Source organism: Maylandia zebra, linkage group LG4 (genome assembly GCF_041146795.1).
Source record: "Maylandia zebra isolate NMK-2024a linkage group LG4, Mzebra_GT3a, whole genome shotgun sequence".
In the NCBI taxonomy this organism is placed as follows: Eukaryota; Metazoa; Chordata; class Actinopteri; order Cichliformes; family Cichlidae; genus Maylandia; species Maylandia zebra.
Window position 1 is genome coordinate 34,604,563 of NC_135170.1, and position 13,089 is coordinate 34,617,651.

General features: G+C 40.5%; 1 protein-coding gene and 1 long non-coding RNA gene across 3 annotated transcripts in view; one reads left to right on the forward strand and one right to left on the reverse strand.

The window, feature by feature from the left end:
- Positions 1 to 10,732, reverse strand: part of slc38a12 (solute carrier family 38 member 12) — a 76,218-nt gene extending 65,486 nt beyond the window's left edge. For both annotated transcript variants that reach the window (XM_012920549.3, XM_004556392.3), the window contains exons 1-4: positions 10,468 to 10,732; positions 9,768 to 9,841; positions 7,449 to 7,570; positions 5,193 to 5,274 (exon numbers count right to left, since the gene is read on the reverse strand). In XM_012920549.3, coding sequence (XP_012776003.1) covers positions 5,193 to 5,274; positions 7,449 to 7,570; positions 9,768 to 9,812 — 249 coding nt within the window. In that variant the 5' untranslated portion in view covers positions 9,813 to 9,841; positions 10,468 to 10,732. The remainder of the gene's footprint in view (positions 1 to 5,192; positions 5,275 to 7,448; positions 7,571 to 9,767; positions 9,842 to 10,467) is intronic.
- An 857-nt stretch (positions 10,733 to 11,589) lies between these two features.
- On the forward strand, positions 11,590 to 12,852 carry LOC143418529 (uncharacterized). The gene is made up of 2 exons (XR_013098516.1): positions 11,590 to 12,049; positions 12,606 to 12,852. It is a non-coding gene; the product is annotated as an uncharacterized LOC143418529 (long non-coding RNA).
- Positions 12,853 to 13,089: the final 237 nt, after the last annotated feature.

The window sequence follows — 13,089 nt, forward strand, 5'->3', positions numbered from 1 at the left end:
CAAACACCAGACTGCAGGATGTGAACCCGCCTTTTAAAAGATGGTAAATTAGTTTCTTGGACTCCAACCTTGATTTTAGCCTCACCTCACAGGTTTTAGGCTGTTTTCACACCGACACACTTTGTTTGCTCAGGTTCAAATCAGGGATTTTTGTAAAGTCGTTTTTCCTGTGGTTTAATTTGTTTTCATACAAAAAAAATAAAAATCTCCAAGTAAGCCAAAATCTTCGGTACAAACCATCTGAGAACATTTAACGTGGCTATTGGTCAGATGTGTCAGAGGCAACAAGAGTAAATACAGGAAGGAGGACAGAAACCACCTCTTCTACCACAGTCTGCACCCCAGTGTAATAACCGTGTTCACAGATTATAGCATCACTCGGACCACCTGACCCTCCTCCTGATGGCTCCCAGATCTTAAAATTAAAACAAAAGGAGGGTCACATGTTTTTCAGTAACCACCTCAAAGCTTTTAAACATCCCACTGCTTCATAGCAAACAACGACCTATTCACTCAAACTGCAATTCAGATAAATTAAAGACAACCACAAACATAAAATGTACATAAAACAAAAGCAGACTGGATAAAAGGCATCCGTGTAATGGATAAAAACAGGTGCAGTCACAGTGCTAACTGTGCTGATTTAAAACGATTAAACGGGATCCGTTTCTCTAACTTGAACAGCTTCTGCAGATTGTGTAGAAAAGAATCTGTTTCAATATTAACCTGATGATTTTCAATAGTCAGGCCAAACATTTATTATCCTTCCTGAAACTCTGAACACTATGACATGTTAATTCAGTTACAGTCCTCCTAAAACACCAGCAGAGGGCAGTCATGGCTCCCTCCAGGCAGGCCTGTACGCCTCCCATACTAAACCAGATCACTCCTGCTGGGAGGGCTCCTCTTTAATACCTCAGGTAATGAAAAGTAATTGATTGATAACAGCTGGTGGTGTCTGACAGTTTTCTTTGCCTTGAAAATGAATCCCTTTGAATTCTTAAATGTTCAGACAAAAAAATAAATGTAAAAGAAACCCTTTTGAGAGTTTCACAATTTAGCCTCCAGTGCACTGCCAGACTGCCAGAATCATTTTAAGCTTTGGTATTTAATGGCAGTTGGCGGGAGCACAGGTAGATTCAAGCAACAACATTTTTGTGTGTAGCACCACAAAAGAGCCGTGTCCTCAAAAACTGTACTTCAAACTCAGTCCTCCTCAAATACATAAAACACTTTAACCCACAAAGTCACAGTGACGACAGGTGCTGCGTACGCTTCGTCATATTTCCTCGTCTTAGCTTTCGGGAGACGTTCGTTTGTCCCGTTATCGCTGTCTCTCTCTGCCTTTCCTTTCGTCACTGTTAAATATTTTTTGGAGAGTTTGTTTACTGCACTTTATCTCCTGCTCTGTGCTGTGTGTGTGCACGTGCTCAGTGCAAAAAACCCTGCCACCTACTGTAGCGGATGTGCAATCACACTCTATTCTAGTACAGCAAAGAAAGCATGCTCCCCGGGGTCACACGCTCCCCCTCTGGCATCGCACCCCACTGTTTGAGAAAGGCTGCAATAAGGGATCTGTGCTGACTTAAAGCTGGGAACGTATGGACTTTACACCTGCTGTTATCATTAACCCTCAAAAACATATAATATAAAGAGGTTAAACATATCACAGCTTATATCCATCCACCAATTATTTTTAGTGAAATCATTTAACAATATGTTAACTGGCACTCATTCTCTCTCCTTCCAAACTGGCTGACAAAGGTCAAACGTATGTCCTGTGTTCAGTGTTAGAGTTTAAATACAGTGCACAAGACAGCTGAAGGATGGAAGCAAGAGTGAAAGGAGAGGTTTACAAGACAGTAGTGCGACCGGCTGTGATGTATGGTGTGGAGATGGTGGCACTGGGAGGAAGACGGGACACCGAGCTGAAGATGTTCACGTTCATTGGACTCAGCAGGATGGACAGGATTAGAAATGAGTCCATCAGAGGGACAGCTCAGAGTCAGAGAGGCTGAGAAGGTTTGGACATGTGCAGAGGAGGAGGGTGGACATACTGGACGAAGGATGCTGAGGATGGAGCTGCCAGGCAGGAGGAGAAGAGGAAGACCACAGAGAAGATTCATGGATGCAGTAAAGGAGAAGATGCAGAGGGTTGGTGTGACAGAGGAGGATGTGCGACCCCTGAGGGACTGAAAAATGAAGCTGATGCTAAAGTACAGTTTATATAAGCTTTCTGGAGTGTTTTTGAAGACAAAGATCTCCCTTGCTGAGTGCTCGGGTGGATGAACTTCATCAGTATTTAATTAGCGTGTTGCTTGGCACTAATTAGCAGGTGTCTGTTTGTGTCGGACATCCATAAGAACTGTTAGAGCGCCACCTCTCATTCAGATACGGTAACTTTCAAAAAACCAACATGGTGGCGTCCAAATCAGTAGCGCTGAGTCAGTGGGTGACACTTACATATGTGATGTCAAATCATGACAAACATGCACCGGTGCAAACTAAAGAGCAGGTAATGGTGACTGACTGCTCTCTGGTTTTTGCTAAATAAACTCATTTTGAACCTGATGGGGTTTTTTGTGTTTTTGTTTTAAAAAGCGTATATTGTTGTTAAGAGGCTTCACTCATGCAGAGGGAAATAAAGTGTTGAGCAGCTCTCCCGTTTCCATTAGATGGAGGGAAAATGCTGAGCAGCACAGCAGCCATGAATCACGGCTGAGTGTTTGAGGCTCAGTTCGAGCCGAGCTATTGTCCTCGGGCTCATAACTCCTCGACTGGAAACCCACAGGCATTAAGCAAGATGACTTCTGTACCCAGGGAGAAACAAAAAAGCAAAGGCCGAGCCATTTGGAGTACACCAAGATTTTTTTTCTAAGGCAAAGTAAAAATGATTTAAGACTCTGTTGTTTCCTCTGGTAATCAGTATCGTTCTACACCGACGGCTTCATCCAAATTGGGTTTCTTATAGACGAGTGGCAAGAGGCGCATTTCACTTCTGCTAGGATTGGGCAATAAAACAACAACATCCCCCTAAATAAAAAAAATACAGCTTCCCTTTTAAAAGAGAGAACTTTCAGGCTTTAAGCTTTAAATATTCTACAGTCAAGTGATTTTTACTGGGAGTGAAATGAAGACAGTCACCGGATCTATAAAGAAGGTCCAAATGTCCGTGTGGTGATAAACTCAAATAAGGAAGACGTCAGTCGTGTTTAAAGGTTACAAACCTCTATAGTCAGACTGCCGTTCTCATTCTCGAGTCAAATGACTGCACAGTACAGTGGACACTTTAATCTTCATAGCAGCGCTATAAGATGTGGTGAAGCTGTTTTCTCTGCATTTGGCATCACAGTTACAAATGTCACCTGTGTCTGCTCGAGTGGAGCCAAATCCTCAATCTAAAGAGAAGAGTAGGGTTCCTGCATCATGTCAAAAGTCTAAACGGATGCAAATACCCAGAAAAACCGAAAACAGCACAGATTTCTGTCAAGGTGACAAAGCCTGAAGCTACAGTTACACTAAAGGAAAGAGTGGTTGTAGTCGTTGCTACGACCACAATCACTGCAACCGCAATGATCTTGCAGTCTCGTTTCTTTTAAATGGGAGCAGAACACAACAATAACACAAAGCTGGTCTGCTGTCAGTATGAATCGTAATTACATGCAGCCTTTCTGTAAAAATATGCAATAAATGTAACAGGGGGAAAAGAAAAATCAGTGAAAAACGCAAATCTGTTGCCATAATCGTCTCCGAGGCTACGTCCACATGCACACGGGTATTTTTGAAAACGCAGATTCTTCTATGCATTCGGGATTTTCATCCGCACATAAACAGCGTTTTGGGTCAATGAAATGGAGATTTTCAAAAATTCAGTTTTGGCGTTTAGGTGCGGACGAGAAAAACTGAGATTCATGCAACGTCTTATTCTTCTTCTAAATTTGATTAGCAGACTCGCGCAACGTCAAAGGCGTGTGCCGTTTTTGACACCGTGTGTGCCGTACACACAGCTACTGTCCTTCCATTTAAAAAGACGCAGGCATCAGGGTGAACTTCTACATTCAACACTCACAACCCAAATCCCAACGTCAGTTTTGAATAAATTTACTTTTTTTAATTAAATTGATGCATGCTGTTTGCATTTTGCTCATTCCTAAGTTGTGAGTCTGCACAACAGCCAAAATACTGTCTTTAGTTATTAACATCTGAAATGATGAACGCACTTGAAAAATAACACAAAATTAGCTGCCTGACCAGAAAAACTAAAACCTTTCAGCAGTACTTCAGGTTTAGTGGTGGCACAAACCCTCTTTACCCTTTTCCTCCCAGGCTTCTAGACTTCTGATTGGCCAACATTTAGTTTTTAGTGTTTACATGCGGACAGAGATATTTTTCCAAAACTGCACGTGTGGACGGGATTTAAAAAAAAAAAACAAAAACGGAAAATCTCAGTTTTCAAAAATACCCGTGCAAGTGTGGACGTAGCGTGACTGCACTCAGAGTCGCTGTAGTACGGTGATCACACTGAAAAATGGCACAAACGCTCGCCAACCTTGCAATTATATGAGAACAACTAGAATAAAACAGCTGGTAGTCAGCTGAGTCCATTGAAATTGAAAGCGGTCGCTGAAGGTTTAAGGTATTTCTCAACTCAAACTCAGGCGGACAAACTGCAAAAAAATTCAACGTAATCACTGAGCAACCACCAATTTTTCCTAGTCGCTAGGCAGTTCCCTCCTGATTTTACTCGATATGACTGAGACATTACTGGCTTTACATTATGCAGACCAAATGTGCAAGGAAGCGAATGCCTCCTCTGACTGCTGTTTTGTCTCTGGTGTCTTTCACTCTCAGTGTTTACTGTAAACATTTTACAACTTTATCGCTGTTCAAGTTCTGCTGCGTCAACGTGTCAGAATGAGACCTTAAGCAGACCTAAGAGCTCGAAACATCCCTGCACTGCTTTTAAACACTAAACATTACTTTCACCTTGCTGCAGGGTCGCAGCTCTGTTTGGCTAAGTGTCTTATTAAACTCCCCCTGACAGGGAGGAACATTTACTTCTTTAATATTTGGTTTGTCTGACACACATCCTCACAGCAAAGGGAGAGCGATCTGTCCAGCCCACATCTTATTAAAAAGGATATTTACATATAGAGTAAGAGCCTGCTCCTTCCGACACTTTATCATCTCACCTCTTCCTGCTCTCTCCTCTTCCAGCGCAGCTGAGCGTTGGCCGCTGCCATCGCCTCGATCACGAACGTGGTGGTCATGTAGCTGTAGAGGAGATGATAATCGAGTTAACAGGTCATATTTTTAATGACAGAGGAAAAAAAAAAAGTCTGATCCATTATCAAATGGTGCTTTCACCAGCAGAAACCTTCATTTATTACGCCGCCGCAGGCTGGCGAAGGAAGGAAAGCACCAAGTTTCTGTGTATAACAAATGAGGGATTTATGAAAGCTTCAGATTAGAATAAGTTTAATGAAAATGGGTTTATAAAAAGGTTCATATTGTTAGGAAAAGCCTACACTGGGCCTTCCCTATAAACTTTCCATATTCGCAATGACAGATTGCAGAGTTTGGATGTAACATTCTCATATTTATGCTGGTTTGAGTGTAATCCCAACTCTGAAAAACTGATCCAGTATCAGTAACATTTCGTTGCTTGCAGGTATACACCAGCTACTAACATGAAGTGGAAGAAGCAAAGTTTTATACGCATTTATTTATTTGATCCTTATTTGCCCGGTGCGCTCCCTATAATTAAAATCTCTTTTTCAAAGCACACTGCCAAGAAAGCAAAAGGTTGCGAAAGCTATAAAATGAAGAGGCGCGATCAAGAAAATCAAAGCAAACAATTACAAAAAACCCCAAAACAAAGTCCAGCTCAGGAATAACGCGGTTGGAAACGGAGCTCTTCCAGGGAGATGAATGAACAGCTTTAGTGTGTTCTGCAGATTGCTCCATGACCAGGGTGCAGAGTGAGTTTGTTCTACCAAACAGTCACCAGAGAAATATATATACAACATGTAGAACATGAAATATTCTATACTGGGAGTAAAAAATGTTCACAACAAAACAAACCAAGACAAAAATAAAGCGATTCCCTCTAAAACATACTTCGGTGTCTCTGTGTATGAAACTGATGTCATCACCGTGATTATTTCGTTTTATTTCTCCACTCGCTCCTCTCATGTGTGAGTAGGATCGCTCAGCAAAGACTTCCTGTCACTCATTTATTAATAAATCCCAATTCAGTTAAGTTATCCTGAATTATTGCATTTCTGTTATTTATTATTATTAGTTGGGTAACCAAACCCTGATCCGACCTTGCATTATAAAGAATTACTTCCAGTGTATTCCTCACTTCCTAATTCCAGCTAACCGGAGGCTAGTTGGCACCAGAAGCTACACATCCAGGTCCAGCGTGCTGAACTATGAAAGCTCCATCCTTTCTCAAATAAACTTCAGATCCCTGAGTTACCACCAACAACCACTGAAGCAATCTGTGCTCCACGCCACGACACTTTTGTTAATTAAATAGTCTTTATATATTTCTTAAATCAGATATTTTTCTACATAATAATCTGATTTTAGGGGTAAAATTTGGCAAGAAACACTCAGAACTACAAAAGAAATGTTCATTTGAAAACTCGACATAACTGACCCTGCACATAGTGTGCCAATAAAGCCTGAATAATTTCAGCGCCTGAGCATGTCTTTAATAAACATTGCTGCTTCTCGCTGTGGGTTCACTGATAGGGACCAAAGGAAGTCCAGTGTCATGAAGTCATTTGAATGAGCACTTCTCATATTTCAGCTACAAGCCTCTCTCTCTTAAACTTAAATACCAACACGCATCTGAGATGTTTAGGCTACATCTGTAAATGGAAGATATATTTAAAAAACGAAAACAGGGCTGCACAATTTCACTTGATTACAATTTTGGCTTGTCTCAGTTAAATCAAGATAACTGACTGAAGGTGAGTGCTATCAATCTGTCTTTAAATCTCCACCTGGTGATGTGCCTGCATGTGCCAATCACAGCTCCTCCCTGCACCGTGCAGTTTTATGTTTCCAGTAAACAGTCTGAACCTGTAACGCTACATTAAAAGACGATACAAACACCAGACAAGAAACAAATCGAGAGCTCGTTCCTGGAAGCAGCTCAATCCTTCAGATTCAGGGCCAGCGATGTTAACCACGAACAAATCACACCCGGCATAATCATGCAGTCCTAACAGAAAGTAACCTGGACACAATAGAGTTTTTAAAATGTGCCGTGTTATTAGTGAAAGAGGAAGTAAAAGAAGGCCTACTGGGTGGCAAATATCAACCAAAGAAAGAAACCCACGTTTACCTGTGAATCCCAGACAGGAAAAAAAAGGCAGAGGTGGAAGTCAATGACTATTATTATTTAACTAAGTTTGGATCAGAGCAACACTCACCTCATAAATCCTAAAAAGGTGATGAGGGCCAAGCTGACCACCCACCCAGCTTGAGCGAAGGCTTTGGGCATCGTCAGAGCTCCGGTCCCCACAATCAGGTTGAACATGTACACCAGCCCCACCTGGAGAGGAAACCACGGGAGGTAAAGACATGCACAGGCGTGCTCCTGATAAATATTAACATTTATCACCGCACAAGCTTTTCATTTCACCTCTGCTGACCCCATCTCTCCACAGACATCCAATATTTTTTACTATTGTATAATAATATTAGAAAATATTATTAGAAACTATTAATGATTTACTAAAAGCCTTTTTCCTCAAGTGCAAATCCTCAGGCACCAGAGTATCAGGTGCTCCTTGGCACCCGGGCTGATACAGATCAAGCTACTTGGGTGGAAGAATGGGCCAGTGCCAAGGGAGACAGTAGGGCTTAATTGGGCAGCACTTACACTATCGGATAGCTGAGTGCTTTAATCATTCAAGGCTTTTACTTCCTGGAAAAAGAAAAAAAAACCAAAAACAGAAAATCATCTGACCAGCAGAGCTGACTCTTTGTGGCAAAGTCATGCTGAAGTAAGCAAAGTCAGGGTATGTACTGAGCTGTCGAACTGAGTAAAGACGCCTGACGTGACAAAAAGAAGAAAAGAGGACGTAGAAGGATCTTTTAAGCTTCCTCTTTATTTATCATTGCACTTTCACACACAAAACTTATTTTTACAAGCAGACTCATCAGCTATTTTCACTAAAAGTCGTCTCAAGACCCTTCGTTTGTAAGAAAATTAGAGAGAGAACCAAAAAAATGAAATGATCCCCTGCGAGCAGCACTTGGTGACTGTGGAGAGGAAGAACTCTATTTTAATATCAAGAGACAGCCAGTAGAAGCAGGATCAACCAAAGGGGGGAGAAAAACGTTGCATACAGTGAACATGAACAACAACTAGTAAATATAACTACAAGCCTGCAGTCTGAGAGTGAAGCTAGTACTCTCACTGTGGTATTTTCAATCAACTGAAGACTTTTCAGAGAGCTTTTAGGAAAGCCTGATAATAAGGAAGCACAACAGTCGATCCTAAAAGTAACATGGATACATTTCTGAGGCAACTTGACACAGACGTGTCCTAACTTTATGAAGTATTTAACGTGGTTGTTCAGCTCACAGGGTTCCGGGTTTCTGAATGTCAGGGGTTCAATCTTATTTTTAACCCTCTCTGCTTCGAAGAGCTTTGTTCAAACAAGTTCCAAGGTTGGCAATAAAGCAACAATACTGCAACTACAGCATTTTCAAAGAGGCCAGTCAGGTGGTTAAGCATGTGCCTGACCTTAAAAGGAGCTCTGACAAAGACGACAGCTGCGGCTTTTTAATCGGGATTTTAACCTCAGCAGTTTCAATCTGCTTTTTTTTTTGCCACTTGTTTTGCACATATTCAACTCTGTATATTTTATAATTATTATTATTATTTATTTTTTTTTTTTACTATTTAATTTGTAAAAATGTGTGTATACACACACACACACACACGTAGGAAAATATTTAGTATACACATCCAGAAATGCATACACTATTATATATTGTACATATATTTATTAGTTTCAGGTTGGCCATTCTTGTATTTTGCTCGTTTGTGTTGTTGTGTTTGCACATCTCTGTTGCTTGTGGGGCTCGCACACAAGAATTTCACTCGCATGTGCTGTGCCAGTGTGCCTGCACATGTGATGTGACAATAAAAGTGATTTGATTTGATTTGATTTAAAGCTAATTCTTCTAAAATTTGAAAGATCATTGCTTTCCAGTCTTTGGTTCCTACAGTGACACCATCACACACTAATGTCCTCTAATTTTCTATCCAGGTCAAGTAAATCATTCCCTGGCCGTCACATAGCTGCTGTGTTACTCTTTCTTTGAAAACACTTTTAATTAAATTAAACTATCAGCACTGATTTTGTGTTTAGGTGTCCTCACAACCAGCACCATCTCTTAGCTCCTTTAGTGACTAAATGCATCAGCTGCTTTGGGACAGAAGTGACGAGAGCACAGCCACGCTTGGAAGTCAAACAATTTCCTTCGATTTTCCTCTTTTCATTGACAGGAAAGCTGTGACTAACACACCGTCCTTTGTTTCCTTTAAACTACAAATTACAACCAAAAGCAGGACAGTGTGGCAGCCTTTAGAGGTCATAATGTGCTGAACATTAAACGCCCTTTCATGTGTTCGTAACAGTGTGCTTTAGTAGGAGAGGCTGTTTTAAACCAGCAAGGGAGTGTTTTAAATATTCAAAGAGAGACTGGGAGATAACTCCTGCATGCTGGAAACTTACAAATGGAGAGTAGGGCTCTCCTGTGTCTGTAATCCCACCTGCCATGGTCGGTGACCCTGGTTCTCACCTCTCACCTGGACAGAAAGAAAAAGCAGTCAGGTAGCTTATGAAGCCTGTTGCGTTACTGCCATGATGATAACAATTATCTTTTCTTAAGTTTCAGGGGGAGTGTCATTCGAAGTGCTAAATCTTTTTACTTGCATGGAAACAAAAACCCGGTAACTTATCGTGTAATTTAGCATTTACCTTAACATTTCCATGAAGTACAAGCACAAAATCCAACCTGGGACATTAATTAACTTTTAGGAGCTGCTCTTTAATTCGGCGGAAATATGACGCGTTAAATCTGAAGGTTTGTGTTCAGTGTCACATGTCTTCTTCCAGCTGTCAGTGACAAAAACTGTACTGCCATAGTTCCTTTGAGCCATGGCCACAAATATGACCTACTAAACGTTAAGTATGTGTATCTTCGCTGGCCACTTTGCCTTCATTTAGTTGAGTTTATGTAATTTCAGAGAGCTGACATTTGCATGGCAACCGCTCATTCGGGAAGTATAACGTCAGACTAGCACATCTATCACGTTTGAATAACAGCATAAAATAATTACTAATAAAAATAGATAAATTCATCAAGTTATCCTGCAGATATCGAGCTGCCACAGAGCTGTCATTACTGGAAATGAAAGTAAACACTGCTCACCTCCCTCCTCTCTGGTTTGTGTTGCTAACTTAGCTGCTAAGCTAGCAGGATGCTCGGGACCAAATCCTCACTCACTAGCCGAAAAAAGCTCACTTTTCCAGTTCAGCCAGCACGGACTGGTTCGCCTTTATGTGGCAGCCTGGAAGTCGGTGTAAAGCGGGAAATAAAAACACATTTCCACAAAGAAATACGTCTCTAACACGGCGCTAACTTCAGCAGTAAACTAACCGAACCAGCAACTCAGCTGGTTCGGTCAACCAGTCAAATAAAACTACCTCTGACGCAAGCACACATTTCCGTTACTGATTTTCAAAGTAAAGGCTTGTTTACCCTAGTTGCAAGGCAGCTCGTTGGCTGACCAAAGAAAGCTTTTATTTTGAACATTTTGCCCCATCTTATAATCGTTAACTTGACGACCCTACTGTAAAATCACGGTTGAAATTTGACTCCATGTTTTAGAGTTTAATATCACATATTAATTATATTTATTTTTTATGGTAACCTTTAGCTTATTCTGCCTCGCGTTTTACAAATACATTTGATAAATTTGTCTATTTGAATTAGCCACAATTTATTACCCGCCTTTTCGGACTGTCAGGGTTATCAATATGAGCGACCCTTCTAGCGGCATGTACACGTGTACATGTCATATGACATATGGCATACCTGTCTGTGCCATAATAAAGCAGAGTCCCTGGGTCTTGGGCTCACACTGAAATCCCAGTGAATGAAATCCTTCTTTTATTGGCGTTTACAATTCTGGCATCAGACAAGTGAGATTTGGTGCAAAATTACCACGGATGCCAGCATGAACCAGCGCCCTTCTATAATAATCACATTTACTGGAGATGAGTTTATAAACGTGTCGCCTGACACAGTTGTTTTTACGTTATTTCAGTCCACAAACTGAGCTGAACCGGCACTTCCCTCTCAGGCATTTAAACACACCCTCAGCTGCAGAGGTGTTCAATGAAAAACGGTTGTAATCCTTCAGGTCCTCCTGTGTCTTAACAATCGAGCTGTGATTCTGATAAGTCTGTTAAACTACAGCCAGCTTCCCTTCCAGCAATATGATAGATTTTATTAATATTGTAGCTCAAGTCTATGGGCAGAAATCTGTGCCATCAGAAACTGAATTTGAATAAGTTCAATTTGAATTTGAATTGCTCCGATTGAATCTGAATTGTAACTTGAATAAATGCTTTTGAAAACTGAATTTGAATTAGTCTAATTTGAAATTGAATTTATGGTTTGAAAATGATCATCACTAAATTGAAATTGAATTTATATTTTGAAAATGAATTGATTTGCTTTGAAACTGCATTTTATCCTTTAAAAATTCAGCTCTCGAATAATTTCAGTTTCACTTCTCACCATTCAGTTTCAGTTCTACAATTCAATTTCAGTTCCAAAATTCAGTTTTTTGGAACTTACATCCGGTTCCGGTTCAAGCGCAGATTAATAGAACTACGTTTTACTAGCGGACCGAAAGTGTTACTGACGGGAATCTACAGCATCTTTAGCTGAATTAAGACTTCAGAAGTCATTCGTCATGTCGAATGACCAGCGGATAAACTCTCAGGTTGGTAATAAATGTATTACATGTATAAGAACAAGCGTCATGTTAACAAAAGATAGCCGTAAGGTAACTGTTATGCTTATTGTAGCTGTTAGCTAAAAACGCTAATTTACCGTAGTTTGCCCTGAATTCAGCTTTGACAACAAATATGATCGACTGTTTCTAGTAGAATTCCAAAGTTGTCATCTTGGACCCTCTCAGAGTGCCCCTCTGTATGCTTGCAGAGACCCCTACAGTAGGGAAACATGCAAAACAGTGTCCAAACCTTTGCGTTTTAGCTTTATTTATGTCTTACACAGCATCCCAACTCTTTAGCTAACTTAATAACTTTAGCTAAAGTGAATAGTTAGTCTAATTCATTAGTGCAGCATTACTGGATCATCTCTGTTTGAAGTGATATAATATGATATACAACTATCACTGTGTTTAACTACCATAATAATTCTTAGGGTACTGAGTGCATGCTTAATTAGATATATTTTTTAAACATGCTGCTCCATTACTATGTTTGACAGGCTGAAGTTGTCGGGTCACCTCCTAAATCGACCATCTTTTACAGGTGTTTTGTGCCAGAAATGGAGTGTCCACTGAAGACTGAAGATACTGAATCTCTACGCCTTGCCATTGATCCCTATTGTGCCTTCATCTAGACAAGAGACATTAACTTAACCACTCTCATATGCTCTGTACCTACATCACATTCCCTGACAGTCGTAGCTTGGCTCATCTGAGGGTGAAATTATAAGAATGTGTTATTTTGCAAAGTGCTCTCTAGTGTTCCTAAATAAAATATGGCATTGAGGTCATTTCTTTTGAATTAATCCCTTCTTCTGAAATATAAGAACCTCTTCTGGTTTTAATGGCACTTTGGATTTCCTGACTTTCTGTTCCACTTCCAAACCCAAATAGATGCTGACAAGCTGACACAGTAACATGGAAGAGGGAAAGACGTTGGAAAGGACTACTACAAATAAACCTAATGCCTAACAATGAAAAATGTAAAATAAGAACAACAATAATAATAATAATAAAGATAAAAGATG